Source organism: Prunus dulcis, chromosome 4 (genome assembly GCF_902201215.1).
Source record: "Prunus dulcis chromosome 4, ALMONDv2, whole genome shotgun sequence".
Taxonomy (NCBI): Eukaryota; Viridiplantae; Streptophyta; class Magnoliopsida; order Rosales; family Rosaceae; genus Prunus; species Prunus dulcis.
In genome coordinates, this window is record NC_047653.1 from 5,481,382 (window position 1) to 5,500,221 (window position 18,840).

An 18,840-nucleotide genomic window follows, 5' to 3' on the forward strand; every position below is an offset into this window, starting at 1 on the left:
GTATTGTGTGAGTGTATTAAGATATACCAACGATATTTTTGGTAGTAAAATAGAGTGTACTTATTTAATTTAACTTTTTAATTTAAACATTAAGATGTACTTAAAATCATAGGTACACTCAATTAATTTTATAATTCTTTTAACACCACCCTTATTATTGTTATTATCCTTTTAGTTTATAAATTGTTACTGTTACTTGATAATTAATACTTTAATCAGCAAGATCAAAACGTTCATCAAAGCTCCAAGTTGAGTAGTTTTGTAGTTTGAAAATATATATATATATATATAGGTCAGCTCATGAGCAACCATACCACCACGGGAACTCGATTTACTGCCGATCAATCGACTAGGTTTAAAATCGAATAGAAGAGATGGTCCTCGCACTATAAATAACAACAATTAAACAAAATAAATTGTTTAAATACAAAATAAATGTTTGACAATTGGATTTGTAGTTTGAAATCATATATACTTTATGTGCAGTCACTCAACTTGAACACGCGGGTGATACAGCAATTACAAGAATGATATAGGAATGTGCTCTCCAATTCAAGTCTCTTTAATAGTACATGATACATTTATCTGACGCCTCATATGTGAAATCATTTCTCGCACAGGTGTTTATGAACAACTCCAATAAAATATACACCAATTTTGATGTCTATCTTCCAAGTAATGTGTAATAAGGACAGAATCCCCTGTATTATTTTTTCCCAGTTGTGACACCAACGACGACATTGCTCACCTGTGAGGTTAAGAGTTTTATCATCAGCAGATGTTTGGTTGGTCAATAAGAGAAAAAAAGAAAGAAGGGAATTTACAGGGAAAACAAAGGCATGTGAAAGGATGTATAATTGAACAAACTTACCAATTTGCCACTTTCATCAACAGACATAGGGTTCTCAACCACAACGGTCTGGCTCTGAGAATGGGGCATTGCCTGGAGAAAATAACAAGAGAGATATTCAACAGATTCACTAAGCATCAAATGTCACTACCACAAACGTGGTCTCATCTGGGAAATATAAATGGTATGCTTTTAAGAACTTACTGTGGAAGTAGAGGGCGCCATTCCTGAATTGGCTGTCCCATTAGGTCTGTGCACTGGAATTGGAACCCTCATATTGGTCATCTGTAAAATGTTCAAAAACCAGAGAGAGATAAAGATCGAGAGAGAGATCAAGAGAGAGAGATAGACACACACACACACACACACACACACACACACACACACACACACACACAGAGGCAATGTCTGTTAACATCAGTTATATTGCACCCATGTGTTATATTGACATAAATCATTGAGTGACAGTGATATGCCAAAGGTTCAAAAAACTCATCTATACTTACACCAACATTAGTTACATAGTGACAGACTGCACATTTGACTGAAGGAGCTCCATATGGATACATAAGTGTTGTCCGGCAGTTTCCACAGTTGACGTGGGCAACCTGACTGGATGCTTTTTCACAATAATAAAACCCACAGGAGAGGAGAAATCAATAACAGGTTGATGAAGTAAAACAGTAATCCAACATAGAAGAAACTTAAAGCTCTACATTTGCAATCATAAAATATTCTAATTACTATCAACTTTCTAAGATCTTACTGAATAAAACCAAAGACAAGTTCAGTAATTGGTTTACAAAACAACAGAAATCTCAAGCTCTGTTGTTGACAGAAAAAGTTGCTGCCAAGTGTGCTTCTAAACCAAACATGAATGCAAAATTAACAGCAATGCTGTAGAAAGGGAATTCTCCCTCATGATCTTTCATTTAATAAAAAAGTTTATATGAAACCAATTATTCTTCACAAATGACTAGTATGTACTCAGAAGGTAGGTGGGACATCCTTTCTTCAAATTTACAATCTTTAAATTTTTCTCTATCCATTATGTTAAACTGTAAAGTTTCTAAAAGTGAGCTAGATATAATCCAGAACCTTCCAAACAGAAGTATACAACATTGCAGAAACGGATCCACAATCACACATGCATGGGCATGCACAGACACAATGCTGAACTCCTCTGCATTATCTATCATGTGAATGCCGGTCACTACCCTAAGATTGTTTACTAAGGAAAACATTAAGGCTGCATGATCACCTTCTACTATGTTGCAGATTACAAGAGTTAACAATTTACCTTTTTTTTTTCTTTCCCTTTTTCATTTTGTGACTTGAGGGGGAGGGGGGTTCACAATGCCCTGACTTAACAATTGAAACTTCATATTATATGCAAGAGAGCTAATATAGTACCTGGAGCAAGATTCACAGTATGACAGCAGGAGCACCTCACACTTGTTGCCCCACGTGTATGCATTAACAACGTCCTACAACCCCCACAAATAAGTTGAGCCATTTCTGTACCTGCAAGGTCATTGCACAAATTTTTTAACCAAACCTTATGACTTTCCAAATAAATACTTCTTAGGTTAAATAAATGTCCAATGGTGATAACACAAAGCACAATTATCTTAGCCCTGACATGTATACTGACAGCCAATGGAGGGTGCTCTCACAATTAATTTGTATTGTTTACAACATCCACTCTGATATGACGGTTCCCCATTCATAGCAGTTATCCACACATCAACCATTGTAGAATTTACACTGTTTAAAGTACATAGAACATCAAATCTTGACAAATGCTGAAGGCAAAAATTAGCCACAACGCTGGATGCACAATGCATGAAAAGTGGCACGTACCAGTTAGGCCACTACCAGGACAAATGCAACTCCTAATCCAGATTAAAGTTGATCTTGAGCTTTTATGTTTATATAGTGTTTTTATATTCACTTTATAAGCAAAGAACTATTACTTCAATGCATAAGTTTACTAGCCCTCTGACAATTCCAGTAAAAAAATTGCCCACATGTTAGGTACCCACCACACAGAATGACCATTGAAACAAAGCACTTCAAATGATAACAACAACTCAACAAGATTGCCCTCAGGATACTCCACAACTGAGGACCTGCTGCCTGAGGGCGAATTGATGAGACTGATTCCTATCTTAAAGTCTTCTCTCCTTCACCCGTTTAATTCTTATTTCAACCCTTCATCTTCTAATTAAGAATCCTGATAACTTTCTCTTCAACTTCTACATTATTCCACATAATTTCTATCTTCAGGCTGCATCTGGTTTGGCCATGCATCAACACTTTAACAACCTCACTGATCAAAGTTACTATGGAAAAAAAAAACAAAACAAAACAAAAACAAAATGATAATGTTTATTCTCCATTTGGTTTACCTTGGATACAAAAACCATGTGATTGACACCATTCACAAGCCAATTCGTTTTAATGTAACAAATTTCATGAATAATGAACATGAACAAGAAAGTATTCACATAACCAGTACCCACTAAGAAAAAGGATAAGGAAAAGAGATATTACCAGGAGGAGGGACTGGGGTAATTATATTGCATAATGCACAGCAAACATTTGTAGCTCCTCTAGGATATAGAAGAATGCTCCTACACCCACTACACACAAGCTGGCTCTGCATACCTGCAACGTTTAGAAACACACATAAAAAATGAGGCTTTACCAACAGAATCAGACATCAATAGAGAAAACTATAGCACTCCACAACTTAAATGGCCAATATGCTAGACAGTGACAGATTGCAGTCCATTAGAAATTCTGAAGAACTGAAATAAACTTTGGAAAAAAAGAACCTGAATACTTGAAAATATTTATTCCCAAATGGACTAAATAACAAAAGCAAAAGAAGTATTAAAGCTTATGGCAAAAATTTCTAAGCATATCCAAAAGACGTATTCTTTACTTCCAAAAAAGAAAATACGTATTAATAAAGAAAATCACAGCAACAAGACTAAACTGTCTTCATGAAACTCACAAGACCAAACTAACTTTCTTTATGAAACACTAGACCTTATTTTGTGAACACAAATCAATACTACTACGAGCCCAAACTAACTTTCTTCATGAAACTCTGGCTCCTTGAAGTCTTCCCACAATCCAACCAAACTTGATATTCTCATGTCTTCGCACAACCTAACATTCACAATATCAACACTCATAGATATGCTAACACTTCTGTTGGTGGAAAGGGTATGAACCCCTATACACAGAATAAGGCCCACTTCCTCGATGCAAAACAATTACTTTAAAAAGTCAGGCCTTGGGACTGAAGTAAGCCATTGTATCATGGGAACAAGATATAGGTATAAAGAGAAAAAGCTATTAAGTCAAACAAGCCTAACCAGAGGTGGGTAGATATATCAAGGAGAAAATACTTTGTGTTTCTAGACTACAATATACTGCTTCCAGAATTTCCTGATTTAAAACACAAGATTGTATTTCTTGCAGCACGTCATATATTGTGCTTCATTATGAAATTAAAGAAGACTATATACATTAAAATTTAAAAGTACAAAGCCAACACCAATAGGTGATAGGTGCAGATCATCCCATCTTTAGAAATAAGCTAAGACACTCACTGCCTCTGACAAGCATTGATTTATAGGTTTAAAGGGTAAGTGCATCATATTTTTTTGAAAAACAAATTCCGTAAGTTAAGGTAAAATTTAATTAAAGGTGAAAACAGGTAAACAGGAAGCATAAAAGAGAAACACCAAGAATCATGTCCAAATAAATGCAAAATTTCTTCAAGGCCACACACTAATACAATGAATCACATCATCTCTTCAGCCAAATAAAAGTGAATCATCGACATTAACGGTCACACTATAAGAAGATCAAAACTGAATAAGTTCTGACAAGTAAAGTCTTAAACTTTATCAGGTTCACAGGAAGGGAAAAATGTACTAATTAATCAGAGATACAGGATTCTCCATCGTACTGTCCCAGTGACTCAGCCTTCTTGTTACTAGCAATGGACCTCAGCTCATCAGTTAACAAGACATGACGTCCCAAAACTACAAGATCCAGAAGCTTTCTCCTTGCATGATAAACCGGATTTGGGTGAATCAAACACCCCCTCTCATAAGCTTCTCTCAGAAAAACGGTGTGTCTCTTTCCCTTGGTCGACAAATAAAACATCCCAGGGTGATCCAAGAACAAATCCCTTATATTCAAATCAAAGCCAAACCATTTCCTGAAATGGCTGATTTTTTCCACTTCAACTGTCTTCTCTACTGTCAAATTCAAGAATTCATGAACAGTTGCAACTGCCCGTTTCTCCACAGCCATCATTCCTGCCTTAGATGACCTCTTCTTCTCAGACAACTCATCATATGGTCCCACATATGGCAACCTCTGCCATTCCTTAACCTTGGCCCTAAAATTCTTTCTTAACCTCATCCCTGGAGGATACCCATGTTTAAAACTAAACTGAATTTCAGCCCTATCAACATTGCAACCCTCCTTGCAAAATTCCTCTACCCTCCAGTTCTCAACCGCTGCAGTAAACTTTTCAGGAATTACATCAAACAGTTTCAAGTTGTGAGTATTGGGCTCATGAGCATCACAGAGTTGAAAAAGATGGGAGTTTCTGGATATTACAGAATCCTCAAAATCATCAGGAAGCCCAAGTTCCCTGCCAACTTTCAAAATGGCACGGAGTGGCAACATCCTGGAACGAGACATTGATAGAAGTCGAACCAATCGATCAACAACAAGCGGCAACGAGGCATTGATGACCTCTGCTTCTTCTTTAGAAATTTGAATAGCAGCATCAGTTAATCTGCAGAAGGTCTGAGACTTCATGGGATCATGGTAAATGTGGAAAATGTGAGGGTATTTGCGGAGGAAGGCGACTGCACCATGGTTGAGATGGAGCTTTTGAGAGAGCCTGGAGACAAAATCAAGGGATACTGCAGGCTTGATGGGGTTTGCTAGGATGAGATCTTGGACAGCAATGACTTTGAGAAGGTTCTTGTATTTATCCATTAGTTTCTCAAACGTGGGATCTCTGGCTCTTGATGCTACATACTGAGATGAGGTTGTTTTCAACCGGACAGCCAAGAAATGTTGATGGGGCTGTTTCATTATCCATCTGATAAATTGGGTTCCCATCTAAACTCAAACAGATATTTTCTATGTTTCTGACACAATCAGCCTCCTAGAATATAGGCATTAACTGAAGCAGAAACATGTCAAGTCTTCAGCCAAACAAACGCAAGCATCGATGAACAAGGCCGTTCTATATAAGAAGATCAAAACCTGAATAAGTTCTGGCAGGTAAAACCTCAAAACCTAATACCGAGTCCCAATACAAAACATTGAGGAACTACAACCATAATGATACATTGAAAACACGCAAAATATGCAGCAAAGCCCTACTAACCATTACAAGCAATCAGGCAGCAACAATTACATTAACAAACCAAATTCAAATTAACAATCTTTTTCATGAAAGAGGTTAAATTATTTTCCTACGATACCTGATTTTGTTCCAAAAATTCAAACTTCACGACCCCTCGCGCAACTGGAGCTGTATACGACGCAATCGGACTGCTGTCTCCAACCAAGAGCTTCAATCAGACCAAGTCAACGACATATAGATTATGCAGCGAACAGGAAATAAAATTCATAGAAATTAATACCTGAAGGCGCCCTAAGAACAAAAGCGAAGGCCGTGCAAAGGACCAAAAATCACAACTTTTGGGGGGTTTTTTGGAATCAGATCGAAAACGAGGAATTGGGTCTCAGAGCAAGAAACGGGGTTGTCTGGTTCTTGAGGAAAATGATAAGGAAGCGTCGAAGGAAAAAGGTTTTGGTCGTCGTTGTTGAAATTCCTTTCTTGGTTTGAGATTGTGTTGTAATGGGTTGGGAATATGGGAGATATCGAAATAATTTTCAACGGACAACCTTATTTTTTTAATTTGTAAACTCGACAGCTCGTTTCTCTCTTGTTAATCCTCTAGAGTGTGAAATAGGATCCGAAAACTCATACACCAGAGCCTACTATGGCTAAAATAAAACCATCCGGCGATTTTTTTATTTGTTTTATTTTGTCCCATAAATATTCGTACGTGTGCTTGGCGATTTTATTTATTTAACAAAATTAAATGTGCAAGGGGATGGGATCATGGGACATAGCCTAATCTAATGGATAGATAAAGTTTTTAATACAAATACGTAAACTACAAGACGGGAAATTTGTCACATGCACTATTAGAATTGAAATTTTTTAAAAAAGCCAATTTCTTTTATTAAGTAGCTTTAATTACATTGAATTTATTCTCTATAATTTACAAACTGTTTCAATCCCAGGGCAGCCATTTGTAAATTTTGGTTAATTTCTTCACACAACACATGGATTTGACTTTATGCAACGGTAAAAATGTCATTTCCCTCCGTACCATACACCTAACCCTCATCATTTTCACAAACATGTTGGGTTTATTTGGTTGACCCTAATAAACAACTCCAACTAAAAAGGGGAAAAACTTTAATAGGCTCCTTAAACCATATCTTTAGACAAATTTTAGAAAAAAAAAGGGAAAATACAAATCCAACTATTCTCCGTATCCACCTCTTAAAATAGGGAGACTTTTAGGAGCGCCTAAATCTGAGAAGAGAAAAAGGACTCTTAGTGACTCTTTATAAATTAATGCTGCTTTATTTTATAAGTATTTTAAATCTTTAATTAATACTAACTATTTTTATATTATGTTTTAAATAGAGGTGGACCAATTAAAAAAGAGTTATAGCATTTATGACTTCCTAAACTAAAGAGTATGATTGGAGTTAAAATTTTATAGAGCTCTTAAAATAGCTTTTATACATTTTTAACTAAATTTTAACTAAAAAATAGCGAGTATGATTGTAGTTGACACAATTGGGCCTCGTTGGGTTGGCTTCTTCAATGGCTAAGAGTTCTCGTGTAGTCCAAATCAACGAACAATTGGGCCATAATTCAACATTTCCATAAAACTCAATCAGAGCCGAATGGACATTTCACTCAACTCATTTTATGTAATAAATAGAATAATAGAAATTTAGTTTTTTCTTTTTTCTTTTTCTGTTACAGAAATTTAGTTATATTGAATTAAAGAATTACAAGCAAAGAAAATGTGACAGATTGCAGTGTGGTCATGCGTTTTTAGTCACAAGATATCTGATTCATTATTTAGGTAAATGTTGTTTGATTCATACCTTCCAATATGATTGAAATAAATTAATAACTAAAAATCAAAACTTGTAGTTTTGCATGATCGTTAAAATAAAATTAACATGAATTTGTCGGTCTCTAATTATATATGATAGTGAATTATATAGACATAAACACAGACACACAAAAACACAAGATATTGGAGGAAATTAAAAATATTGGAAATTTTTCTCTGTGACTGCAATGTAAGCTACCATTACAGTATGTGCCTAATTAACTTCCAATGGAGAGGGCTACCCACCAATTGTAGTGTGAAAACCACTGTACAAAGTTTGAATAAGATCAAATAGGAGATGAATGTAGCTGATTTGTTGAGAATGTGTCACATGGCACAATTTTTATTCACTGAAACTAGCCTATACCATACTAGTGACAATTATAATTCTTATAGCTTGTTGATTTCACGAGTTATATATTACTTATGTTAGTTTTATTTTATGTTGTCATTGATCAATTCATATTTAAGGATGGTTCATGGTAAAAATTGGAATCAATGAGCTTAAGCTGCATTTAGTATTCATTTAGTATAACTAGTTTGGTCATAGGCTTGTGAATACAAATATCAAGTGAGAGAGGTGTGTTTTCGATTTAGTCAGGATACTAAGTTATTTTTAATCTTGTAAAAGACTCTATAACTTATATAATGTGTTGATTTTGATACATTAAAATACGTGAAAAACATTTCGTCTTTAGAATGTGATATTTTTGCATTTTATTGAATGAAAGAGAGTTTGTGTTTAAAAAGAAAAGAAAAAAAGAGAAGGTGAGCTTATTTTGTAACTATGTAAATCAACAATTTCTGAATTAGACATATCTAAATTTTTGCAATTGTTTACCTTTTATATTCATGATGTGAAAGAAGCATAAAAATGATACATCGATTGCTCCCAGTATGTAAAAGTTTTCTCACAGAGTTTTTTTTGCATTACATAGAAATTTTGCTAATTAGCGGATTTTACTAGAATCTGTGTGTATTGCAAAACATCTCAACTGACCTAAACAGTCGGTCTCTGATTCGAGTTTGTTTTCAAGTCAAAACTCAAATTGTGGGCCTAGAAGAAAAAGATGAGAGAGTGTGCAAAACCCAAATTTAAGTTTCGACCCAACCATTTCCAATGGAATTTAGACTCAAAACCCAAAAATGTGCATTGGAGAGAATTTGGGCCACCATTTTTGGACCCAAATATGTGAATTGGTGTTTTTGTATTGAACACAAAGCATCCTGATCTTTGACCTAAAAAGAAAAAAAGAAAAAAAAAAACTGACACAAATGTACAAAAAGAGCATCCTGATTCTATCATAAAATTCATACATCTTAACCCTCACTTATATAAGAATGCCAAAACTTTCATAAATCCAATCTTTCATTCTAAAAAATTTACAAAAAAAAAGAACTTGGGTCTCTTATTTTTATCAACGACAGAGAGACTTATGTCGCAAATATTGCGTACAATTGTATTTCCATAAATAAAAATTACAAATGTTAAAAGATTTTATATGAGAGACCATATGAAACGTAAACAAGATATGAAATAACAAAAAAGTCCTAATCATGCCTAAAGCGTGTGTCAAGAGACTAATTATTATTATTTTTTTCAAAGACATACTTAAAAATTATAAATAAAAAAATTTAGAAAGAAGCAAAAGAGAAGAGAATTGTGAGATGGGCCCACTTAGCTTGTATAACTTACAAACAAGTTATTGTGCGGTTGGTTGAGCTATGGAGCGCTGGACTCACCGCTTTCCGTTAAAACTGCGTGCGTTTGAGCGGGTTGACCCTCTCTCTCTTCTTCTCCTTCTAAATATTTATTTCATAAATTAAGAAAAATAAGAAATTTCCTTGTTCTTTTCCTTTTCCATTTCCTAGTATCATTAGATCCAATTTCCTCGTTCAAGCAGGAAAACTTAATTCCAATTTCCACCTCATTTCCTTGTTCTCTTATATTATATATATTTCTTCCTATTATTAACCATAATAAAGAGGCCAAATAAATATCTAAAATACCAACATTTTATTGTGAATATTAGTATTTAGAGGAGGGGAGAGGAGAGGAGAGGGTTGCATATATTTAAGTTCACCTATTGCCTACACATCAAGTCATCACCTTACCTGGAATCTTAGGCGTGTTCTTAAGGTACCCTTCTGAATTTTCAATCCACTTTTTGCCATATTTTAATATTCAATATTTAATTCCTGCAAAACTATGTCTTGGGTTTTTGTCTGCTTTCATCCTCATTGTTGTTAGACTATGCAATTCTTTTTAACTTTGATTGAATTTCCAAATATTTTTCTGTTTACCAAGTCAATTCTTTGGCTTTAATAGGAAACAAAACTGAATAGGGTTGAATTTTTTAGCGTGTGGAAAATAATTTACCAAAATTGTAAGAATTTAGGCCTGGTTAGATACATGCAATTGGGTTTTCGTTTTTGGTTAAATGCAATTGGGTTTGGTTTGATCAGAAAGTAGAAAGAAAATGTTTCTGGGGAATGCCTTTGCTGCTTTGGTGAATTAGGTATACATAATTTGCATTCTTTGGTTAAGTTTGTTTGGTTATGCAGAAGTGGGAAATTTGCCTGTGGTGATTGGCTTTGTATTGATTTTGATAGGTTAGTAAAAGGGTTTTCTTTTGCAGATATCGTTGGTTAGACATGCTTTCACAACAATTTCAGTCAATGGAACAGTTGAAATTAGCGGCAGAATCTCAGCCAAAAGAGGTTGGATTTCTAATCCCTTCTGTTGTATTTGTTCCATTATGTCATCTATCTGTGGTGGTGACTATCAATTTCAGGCCAAAAAGAAAAGATTTTATAGTTTTTGTTCATATTTTCTGAACCATATGTTTTGTTGACTCGCAAGAAATTGCAGATCTGTGTTATCCGTTCCTTATCTATTGTAAAAGAATATGTTTAGCTATACATACTCTGTTTTTTCTTTTTCTTCCAACTTTTGTCCATCATCGATTGCTTTGAGAACGTTGTCAATCAACCTTCTGTTATAACCTTGCCTTCTGCGTAATATCCTGCTTCCACCCCTTTGGTTTCTGCATGATGGGAAGTTGCATCAGTTTGAAACTTAGAGAATGCTACTCTAGGTAGAGAAATTTAGAGTAGAAAAGATTTTAAATAGATATTTTGACTCTTAAAGGATCATTCATATTACAATGTTATTTTTCTTAACTGAATGCCTTGGTCTTTTGAGGAATTTAAATTTAAACCTTCAAGTATTTTTATTCTTACGGACAATGCATTGCAGGATCATTCTTTTAAGGGCAACCAGAGAAGTGATGACGCACATGAGTGCTCAGGCAGTCCTCGAAGTCGAAAGGTACCGAACGTTTTTATTATTAGTTGTTATGTTGGGTAATTGATGGACTATGCATAACTCACTAAAAGTCAGTTAGGGTAGTCTTTTCATAGCTTTATGAAGTACATCCAATTTGTTTTATCAAATTAAAAAGGAATACACCACTTCATACCGTGGACCCATATGCATATATGAATAAATTTTTTCCCTCTGCTTGGAAAATAAAATTGGAAGAAACACTTGTGTCATCAAATCCTAGATTTTCTGCATTTTGAGTGTTAAGAATGACCAACATCAAATTAGGATATTAATTTTCTTTGTTCACTCATTTGAATTGCTTTTGTAAGAAATGGATTCATGTGCTTAAATGGAACATATGGTCCTTTGTGTTACAGATATCAGCTAGATGGGATCCGGATGAACCATGCAGGCCTGCCATTGATGAAGCACCTGTATTTTATCCAACTATTGAGGTATTCATTCATTTTTATATTGTGGATAGTAGGATTTTTTTTTATAAACAATAATGGACTCTTTGTATTTATTTATTCAATTTCATGTGTTGCCCTCGTCTATTAGGAGTTTGAAGATACACTTGGTTACATAGCAAAGATACGCCTAGTGGCTGAATCTTATGGTATATGTCGGATTGTCCCGCCACCTTCCTGGACCCCTCCCTGTCCTCTTAAGGATAAAGAGATGTGGGAGCATGCTAAATTTTCCACACGTATTCAGCAAGTTGACTTGCTTCAAAACAGAGAAGCCATGAAAAAGAAAAGTAGAGGTCGGAAGCGAAAACGAAGAAGGCACTCAAGAATGGGAACCAAAAGACGTTCAGAAGCTAATGTTGCGTCCGAGACTGATGAGAAGTTTGGGTTCCATTCAGGATCAGACTTTACATTTGAAGAGTTTCAGAGATATGCCTATACTTTCAAGGAGAGTTACTTCAGATCAAAGGATGCTAAGGAGGGTTCAAATTCTGTTGAAACTAGAAGCAAAATATGGAAACCCTCTGTGGAAGATATTGAAGGTGAATACTGGCGAATAGTTGAGCAACCAACAGACGAGGTTGAGGTATGTAACTATGGTTTTTCAGTGCCTTTAACTGACTTTATGATTATGGAATGCACTCTTATCTTTATAAATGGTGGATGCCTTTTTCTTTCATATTTCAGGTTTACTATGGAGCTGACTTGGAAACAGGAGTATTTGGAAGTGGGTTTCCTAAGGCATCGTCTATGGTAACCGAAAGTGATTCGGATCAGTATGCAATGTCTGGTTGGAATCTAAATAATTTCCCACGCCTTCCTGGTTCTGTACTGTCTTTTGAAGCAAGCGACATCTCAGGAGTTCTAGTCCCATGGCTTTATGTTGGGATGTGCTTTTCTTCATTTTGTTGGGTATGTCATGCTATCACCATGGTCAAAACACGACCCTCCAATTTTTGTCATTGCTTCCATATTAGACAAAAAGAAAGCATTATCTTTGGGCTTACTGTTATGCTTAATTGCTCTTTTTTTTTTTTGGTGGTTTGTAACAGCATGTTGAGGACCACCACCTCTATTCCCTAAATTATCTGCACTGGGGTGACCCAAAAGTATGGTATGGAGTGTCTGGAAGTCATGCTCAATCTTTGGAACGTGCAATGAGAAAGCATTTGCCGGATTTATTCGAGGAACAACCTGATTTACTCAATGAACTGGTAAGAAGAAAGGTTCTATCCACAAACTTTTTTGTCAACCTATGCAATAATTTATTGTGATTGTTGTTTTGTTATTTTTTTTAATCACACACCAAGTGATGAAATAAATATTTTACGTTGTTATATTTTTTTGGCTTCACTCTGGTTTTCAATTTAACTTTTGGTAATAAATGGTTGTTAAAATTAGCTAAGGCATTAGAATAAAGTAATGTGAAGTCCTTTCTAAGCAGTAGAAGAAGTGTCATAAGGAAATCTGCGAATATATTTGTTTGGCCAACAGGTTGTAGCACACTAATTGGTATATAGGTGCAAGAGTCAAACCTATCTGTGAATATTTAGGTACTGACCAATGGTTTTCTGGCACCACTAGACACACACACACACACACACACACACACACACACACACATATAACAAAAGTCTAGTTACTACAGCCTATCATTTTTGTTAAGGTAGTGGACATTAAGTGTAGAGTTGCTTTTGTAAAGCAGCCTAATGTTAAATTTAATTATTGTCCTAGTCTGATAAGACTCTGAATTATGTTATCATGGATTGATATATCTGATCTCATTCCTTCCCTATTTTTGTTCTGTCTTTATCCTGGTGATATCATTTATCAGTTTCGATCACTTCCCTGCACATGTCTGCCCACGTCACTGGGCTTCTGACATCCTTTGTTTCAACTTTGCTTTTAAATTTTTTGTGGGTATCTCAGACACTAAGATTTCAGCTTTCATGGGTCAGGTCACTCAGCTATCTCCTTCAGTTTTAAAGTCTGAAGGTGTACCTGTGTATCGAGCTGTCCAACATTCTGGGGAGTTTATTCTTACCTTTCCGAGGGCATACCATTCTGGATTTAATTGTGGCTTTAACTGCGCCGAGGCAGTGAACGTGGCCCCTGTCGATTGGTTAGAACATGGGCAAAATGCAGTTGAGCTATACAGTGAGCAGTGTCGCAAGACATCAATCTCACACGACAAATTGTTACTGGGATCAGCACAGGAAGCTGTACAGGCTCTTTGGGAGCTATCAGTTCTTGGAAAGAAAACTACAAGAAATTTGAGCTGGCAAAATGTTTGTGGCAAAGGTGGTGTCCTCACCAGAGCAGTTAAGGTAAATCTCTCTCTCTATCTAAATATATATATATATATATATAATATCTATCTGTCTGTCTATCTCTATCTCTTTTACCTCTCCCTTTCTACCACTTAGCCTAGAAATAGCTACATGAACTCTGGCATGCTTGTGCCCTTACGAGTAGATAAACTAAACCATATTTTGTATGACAATGACTGTTCACAGACACGAGTGCAAATGGAGGAGGAAAGACTAGATCGTCTTCCAATTTGTTTGAAGTTGCAAAAGATGGAAAGAGACTTTGATTTGAACGAGAGAGAATGTTTTTCTTGCTTCTATGACTTACACTTATCTGCTGCCAGCTGCAAATGCTCTCCTGATCGATTTTCATGTCTCAAACATGCAAAGCATTTTTGTTCATGTGACATCAGTCATAAATATGTCCTTCAACGCCATACTATCAGTGAATTAAATATGCTGGTTGAAGCATTGGAAGGGAGAGTAGAAGCCATGAAAGTATGGGCATCCAAGGACCCTGTAGTAGTTTCTATAGACGGTACTGATTGGCGTACCACTAAGTTGGATCAAGAAAGTAGCATGTCTCATAAGAGAGTCAAGTCTTGTAATCCAAGGGAAACTTCATCTTGTTGTCCTGTTTCGGAAGAGAAGGTCAACATAAATGCATCTTGCAGTTCGTCTAGTCAAGTTTCTTCTGCGGTTGTCCAGTCAGGGTCACAGCATGGAGCTTTTAGTTTAAGTGCATCTCGCATCACTATGGATAGGCAAAATGACGATGAAACTCTGGCCATGAATGATGAGGAAAAGATGGGGAATGAGTGCTGTTTTGATTTAAATCTTAATTATATGTCTGATGAACGTGAAAGCAGGACGATGCACATATCTGATGACTTTGATAACAAGGCTGTCACAATTGAGGAGGATGCATCTACTTCCGTGTCTAATCAAGAGAAAGTTTGTAGTTCAGATGTAGCCAGAGACCCAGACATGATGAAAGTTGATAATGGCTACCCTGCCTGTTCAAGGAACATCAGGAATAGTTGTGCGAGTGATGGCAATAAGCTGTTTGGTGTTGAACTTTGCTTACCCCATCCTTCTTCAAACAAACAATCAATAAACTTTTCAAAAACTGAAATTGTCAAGGACTCAGGTGTAAACATATCCTTGACTGACCAAAGCTGTCAATTACAGAAGTTGAGTCCTTCGGTTGAGCCTATAGATTTTGGAGCTGTTGTGTCTGGAAAGTTGTGGTGCAGTAAGCAGGCCATATATCCAAAAGGTATACTGGCTGTAGTGCAATGGTTTCTTGGATTCTAAATTTTTTCCTCTCCTTTCCTTTCTTGTGTGGAATCCTTTTAACTTTTTTTTCTCTACATAATGGTTACCTTACCTTTTGCAGGGTATAAAAGCCGAGTTAAATTCTGTAGTGTGCTTGACCCAACAAAAGTTTGTAGCTATATTTCAGAAGTTCTCGCTGCTGGGCTTCTCGGGCCCCTATTTAAGGTTTGTCTCTCTCAACCTCCAAAATATAATAAAATCAAAGATTGGGGGAATCTAAATTTCAGAGCTACAGCTGATTATTATTTCTTCGAATATTTTTCATATCATTTCTATACGATTTGGGTCCAGTAAAACCATCTTTTCTTTTTAAAACTATTCTCTATTGCACAACATGTTTAGCCATTTCTTCTTTGCAATTGCATTGAATTCCACAGTTTATTACTGTACTAAACTAGTGAGCATAAAATACGATTATATTTCAAAAGAAAGGCTCTATAAAATTATTCATTTTATTTAGCTTGTGCATTTTTCAGTGGTTTCCTTTCATGAATTTCAGGTTACTTTGGAAGAATGCCCTGGTGTGGCTTTTGCTAATGTATCGGCCGAGAAGTGCTGGGATATGGTACTGCAGAGACTAAACCAAGAAATAAAGAGACGGAGTAGTCTAGGGGAAAGTGGACTGCCCCCTTTGCAGCCTAGCATTAATGGCCTTCAAATGTTTGGATTTCTCTCCCAACCCATTATTGAGGTACAGTAACTTATATTATTTTCTCTTCTCTCCCTGTAGCAAGCAGAAAGCTATGTTGTTTATGTCACTATTTTTTTTGTGTGCCTAAGAAAATAAATTATACAACTTAAAAAGTATTGTATGATCATGAGATAGACGGTGAGAAATATGCATAGGAAAAACCTAAATGCTGAGCTTTTACTGGGCATGCTAATTGCCTTGGCACAAAACTATATTCTCTGTTTTGGTGTGTGATTGATGATGAACAATAAAGAATTTGTGCTCCATTCTCAAAAATAAAAATTCAATCCAGTATCTAATTCGGATTTTATTCCTCCCAGGCTATTGAGGCCCTCGATCCCGACCATCAATGTGTGGAGTACTGGAATTACAGGCGTATTGTCCCATTGGCGTTTGGCAATGTTAGTGAAATCAAGCAGCATTCGTTTGAATCAAGTAGAAGTCTAGGAGAAACAGATACGAAAATTTTTGGTATTACTTTGACAAGGCAGGACCGGGATAATCCATTGGTGGAAGGAGATCATCCAACCGAAGAGATGCAGTTAGTGTTGCGAAGACTATTAAAGAAGGCAGATTCCGAAGAGTTGAGGACATTACAGAGAGTATTGTGCAGTGAGTCACAAAGTTCAAAATGGAGAGTGGCATTCACATCATTGATTGAAGAGATCCAGAGAAATGTAGATAGTTAAGGAAAAGTTATGATAGGTCCCCTCATTCTTTCTCATTCAAGGTAGCTTCTTTTCCTATTTAGTCATTCTTTAGGCCTATTCTTTGCTTAAAAAAATCCATAACAGGGAAAGAGAGGGATTCTGGGTCTTGAGTTGGGCACAAAATTTTGTAATGTGGCTACTCGTGACTGAATCTAGAGTTTTGATTTGGTGAGGCCAATGCCTTCAATCGGTCACAGAAAGTCTTTCGGTTCATCAGAAATTTTGATTGGTGATAGGATCTGGTCTTAATCAGCTAATTTTTCTGATCTTATTTCATTAATCATTGAAAAATAAGTGTACACAATAAAAGTGTTGTTTCATATCTTTCAATTGAATGCTTGAATTAACTGATAACATGCAACTCTTTTTTTCTTCCTATGTTTTGTTTTGCAGAAACGAGAAGGGTGATTGAAAAGGATTGCCAATAGAAGCATTAAAAAAGAACTACATTTCTCATCATATAACCCTCTGATTTTCTTTCTATTAAAAAAACCCTTACTGATCTGAAAAAAACAAAAATCCATAATTACATTCCGAATCTTCTTTGAAGAAAACAGAGGGATGAAATCGCACTTGATTTAATTGAAGGAGGAAACAAAAACAATGTATGTATCATTGAGGACATAGCTAAGTTGCATTCATAAGCAAAGAATACAATAAGAACACCATTGCATGGTGAGATCAGAATTACAGCAAAATGCACAATTTTGGAACAAGAAATTGATGAACATCAACACAAAACTCACACAATTAACAAACTGTAGTAGCCGCAAAAGAATCCTAAATCCCAATTAATCTTGATAAAGAAGTCAAGATCATCCTCATCAAGATGATGTGCCAAATGTTTGAGAACCCCATCCGATAATGAGAATTAGCAGAGACGATCTTCAACTACCAAGCCGAGTAGTTCCTCTGAATCTTGAACCCCAAAACCGCACAAGCAACCAAGAACCAACCAACCGGAAACTCAACACAATGGCACGGCGGCGCTGCATCAGACCTCCACCCGCCGCCCACGATTTCTCCCGCGGGGGAAAACAACCCTGGAGATGGCGTCGGCGGAGGCGGCGGTAGAGGCTGCTGCTGCCCCTGCTGCGAATTGGGCTTGGGCAAAAGGTTAAGCCCGTCACCGTAAACAGAGTACTCAAGAATGGCTCCGACGCCGTGGACAGCCACGGTGGCGCTGATGTAGAGGTCGGGCTGGGTGAGAGGAGCGCCGTCGAGGGAGAAGTTGGAGCGGGAGGCGTTGGTGATGAGAATGGACTTGCCGGGGAGCAGAGTGGGAAGGCGAGACTTGGGCTCGAAGAGCTGGAGCTCGGAGAAGATGAGGCGCTGAGGGACCACGTGGTAAGGGAACATGAAGGGGTCGGTGGTCGGCATGCGGTTCAAGGCGTCGTCTTGAGGGATGAAGAGGGTCGCGCTCAGAGGAAGGACCAGTGGGTTCACGCCGGTGATGATGTTGACCCAGTTCCCGAAGTCGCCGGCTCCGATTAGAGCGTCGATTATGTTGTTGAGTTGTTGGGGTGTGGAGGTTGGGGATGGCGGAGATGGAGGTTGCGATGATGATGGCGGCGGAGGTGGCGGTGGTGATGATGGCGGCGGTGGCGGTGGTGATGATGATGGTGATGGCGATGGGGGTTGTGGGGGTTGTGGGGGTGATGGTGGTGAGGGAGAGGCTGCAATGATGGCTGTGAAGAGAGTGGTGAGAAAGATGAAGAGCAGAGAAGAATGGTGGCTGGACGCCATGGGAGAAAAAGAGAGAAGCTTTGAGATCTTGGTAGAATGTTTTCTTCGTTTATTGTGTTTTGCACTTTGAGAATCTTTCTGGGTTTGATGGGTTTGTTATACTGTTAGAATAGTGAAGAAAGTAACGAACTTTAGCGCC

The 18,840-nt window shown here is 36.9% G+C and overlaps 4 protein-coding genes across 8 annotated transcripts; 1 reads left to right on the forward strand and 3 right to left on the reverse strand.

Moving 5' to 3' along the window:
- Positions 1–402: 402 nt before the first annotated feature.
- On the reverse strand, positions 403–6,997 carry LOC117624372 (protein LSD1). 4 transcript variants are annotated; one of them, XM_034355569.1, is made up of 8 exons: positions 6,544–6,997; positions 6,382–6,454; positions 3,407–3,520; positions 2,264–2,374; positions 1,357–1,469; positions 1,055–1,135; positions 872–943; positions 403–748 (listed from the first exon to the last, which is right to left on the reverse strand). In XM_034355569.1, the coding sequence occupies exons 3-8, from the start codon at positions 3,516–3,518 to the stop codon at positions 707–709; spliced, it is 531 nt and encodes a 176-aa protein (XP_034211460.1). In that variant the 5' UTR covers positions 3,519–3,520; positions 6,382–6,454; positions 6,544–6,997; the 3' UTR covers positions 403–706. The 4 variants fall into 4 exon arrangements, with proteins under 4 accessions (XP_034211460.1, XP_034211461.1, XP_034211463.1 ...); XM_034355570.1 differs by having other exon boundaries at positions 6,382–6,451; positions 6,544–6,935; XM_034355572.1 differs by having other exon boundaries at positions 6,382–6,458; positions 6,544–6,935.
- LOC117624365 (protein ROOT PRIMORDIUM DEFECTIVE 1) lies at positions 4,598–6,351 on the reverse strand. The gene has a single exon (XM_034355563.1). It carries the CDS (start codon positions 6,011–6,013, stop codon positions 4,808–4,810), a length of 1,206 nt encoding a protein of 401 aa, XP_034211454.1. The 5' UTR covers positions 6,014–6,351; the 3' UTR covers positions 4,598–4,807.
- A 2,759-nt stretch (positions 6,998–9,756) lies between the features above and the next one.
- Positions 9,757–17,798, forward strand: LOC117624358 (lysine-specific demethylase JMJ18-like). 2 transcript variants are annotated; one of them, XM_034355555.1, is made up of 13 exons: positions 9,928–10,249; positions 10,749–10,830; positions 11,369–11,440; positions 11,815–11,892; positions 11,999–12,493; positions 12,595–12,819; positions 12,960–13,121; positions 13,866–14,234; positions 14,424–15,495; positions 15,616–15,719; positions 16,054–16,245; positions 16,566–16,975; positions 17,349–17,798. In XM_034355555.1, exons 2-12 carry the CDS (start codon positions 10,765–10,767, stop codon positions 16,932–16,934), a joined length of 3,204 nt encoding a protein of 1,067 aa, XP_034211446.1. In that variant the 5' UTR covers positions 9,928–10,249; positions 10,749–10,764; the 3' UTR covers positions 16,935–16,975; positions 17,349–17,798. The 2 variants fall into 2 exon arrangements, with proteins under 2 accessions (XP_034211447.1, XP_034211446.1); XM_034355556.1 differs by lacking the exon at positions 17,349–17,798 and having other exon boundaries at positions 9,757–10,249; positions 16,566–17,285.
- Positions 17,755–18,769, reverse strand: LOC117624369 (putative proline-rich receptor-like protein kinase PERK11). The gene has a single exon (XM_034355566.1). The coding sequence runs from the start codon at positions 18,699–18,701 to the stop codon at positions 17,847–17,849; it is 855 nt and encodes a 284-aa protein (XP_034211457.1). The 5' UTR covers positions 18,702–18,769; the 3' UTR covers positions 17,755–17,846.
- Between the last annotated feature and the right edge of the window lie 71 nt (positions 18,770–18,840).

Excerpts from the sequence above, each read along its gene's own strand:
- LOC117624372 (XM_034355569.1), bottom strand. The coding sequence starts at position 3,518 with ATGCAGAGCCAGCTTGTGTGTAGTGGGTGTAGGAGCATTCTTCTATAT. Across the intron at positions 1,136-1,356 it reads ACTATGTAACTAATGTTGGT|ATGACCAATATGAGGGTTCC; the intron begins GTAAGTATAGAT and ends AACATTTTACAG. Across the intron at positions 749-871 it reads TTGATGAAAGTGGCAAATTG|GTGAGCAATGTCGTCGTTGG; the intron begins GTAAGTTTGTTC and ends TTAACCTCACAG.
- LOC117624365 (XM_034355563.1), bottom strand. The coding sequence starts at position 6,013 with ATGGGAACCCAATTTATCAGATGGATAATGAAACAGCCCCATCAACAT.
- LOC117624358 (XM_034355556.1), top strand. The coding sequence starts at position 10,765 with ATGCTTTCACAACAATTTCAGTCAATGGAACAGTTGAAATTAGCGGCA. Across the intron at positions 12,494-12,594 it reads AACCAACAGACGAGGTTGAG|GTTTACTATGGAGCTGACTT; the intron begins GTATGTAACTAT and ends TTCATATTTCAG. Across the intron at positions 14,235-14,423 it reads TCCTCACCAGAGCAGTTAAG|ACACGAGTGCAAATGGAGGA; the intron begins GTAAATCTCTCT and ends GACTGTTCACAG.
- LOC117624369 (XM_034355566.1), bottom strand. The coding sequence starts at position 18,701 with ATGGCGTCCAGCCACCATTCTTCTCTGCTCTTCATCTTTCTCACCACT.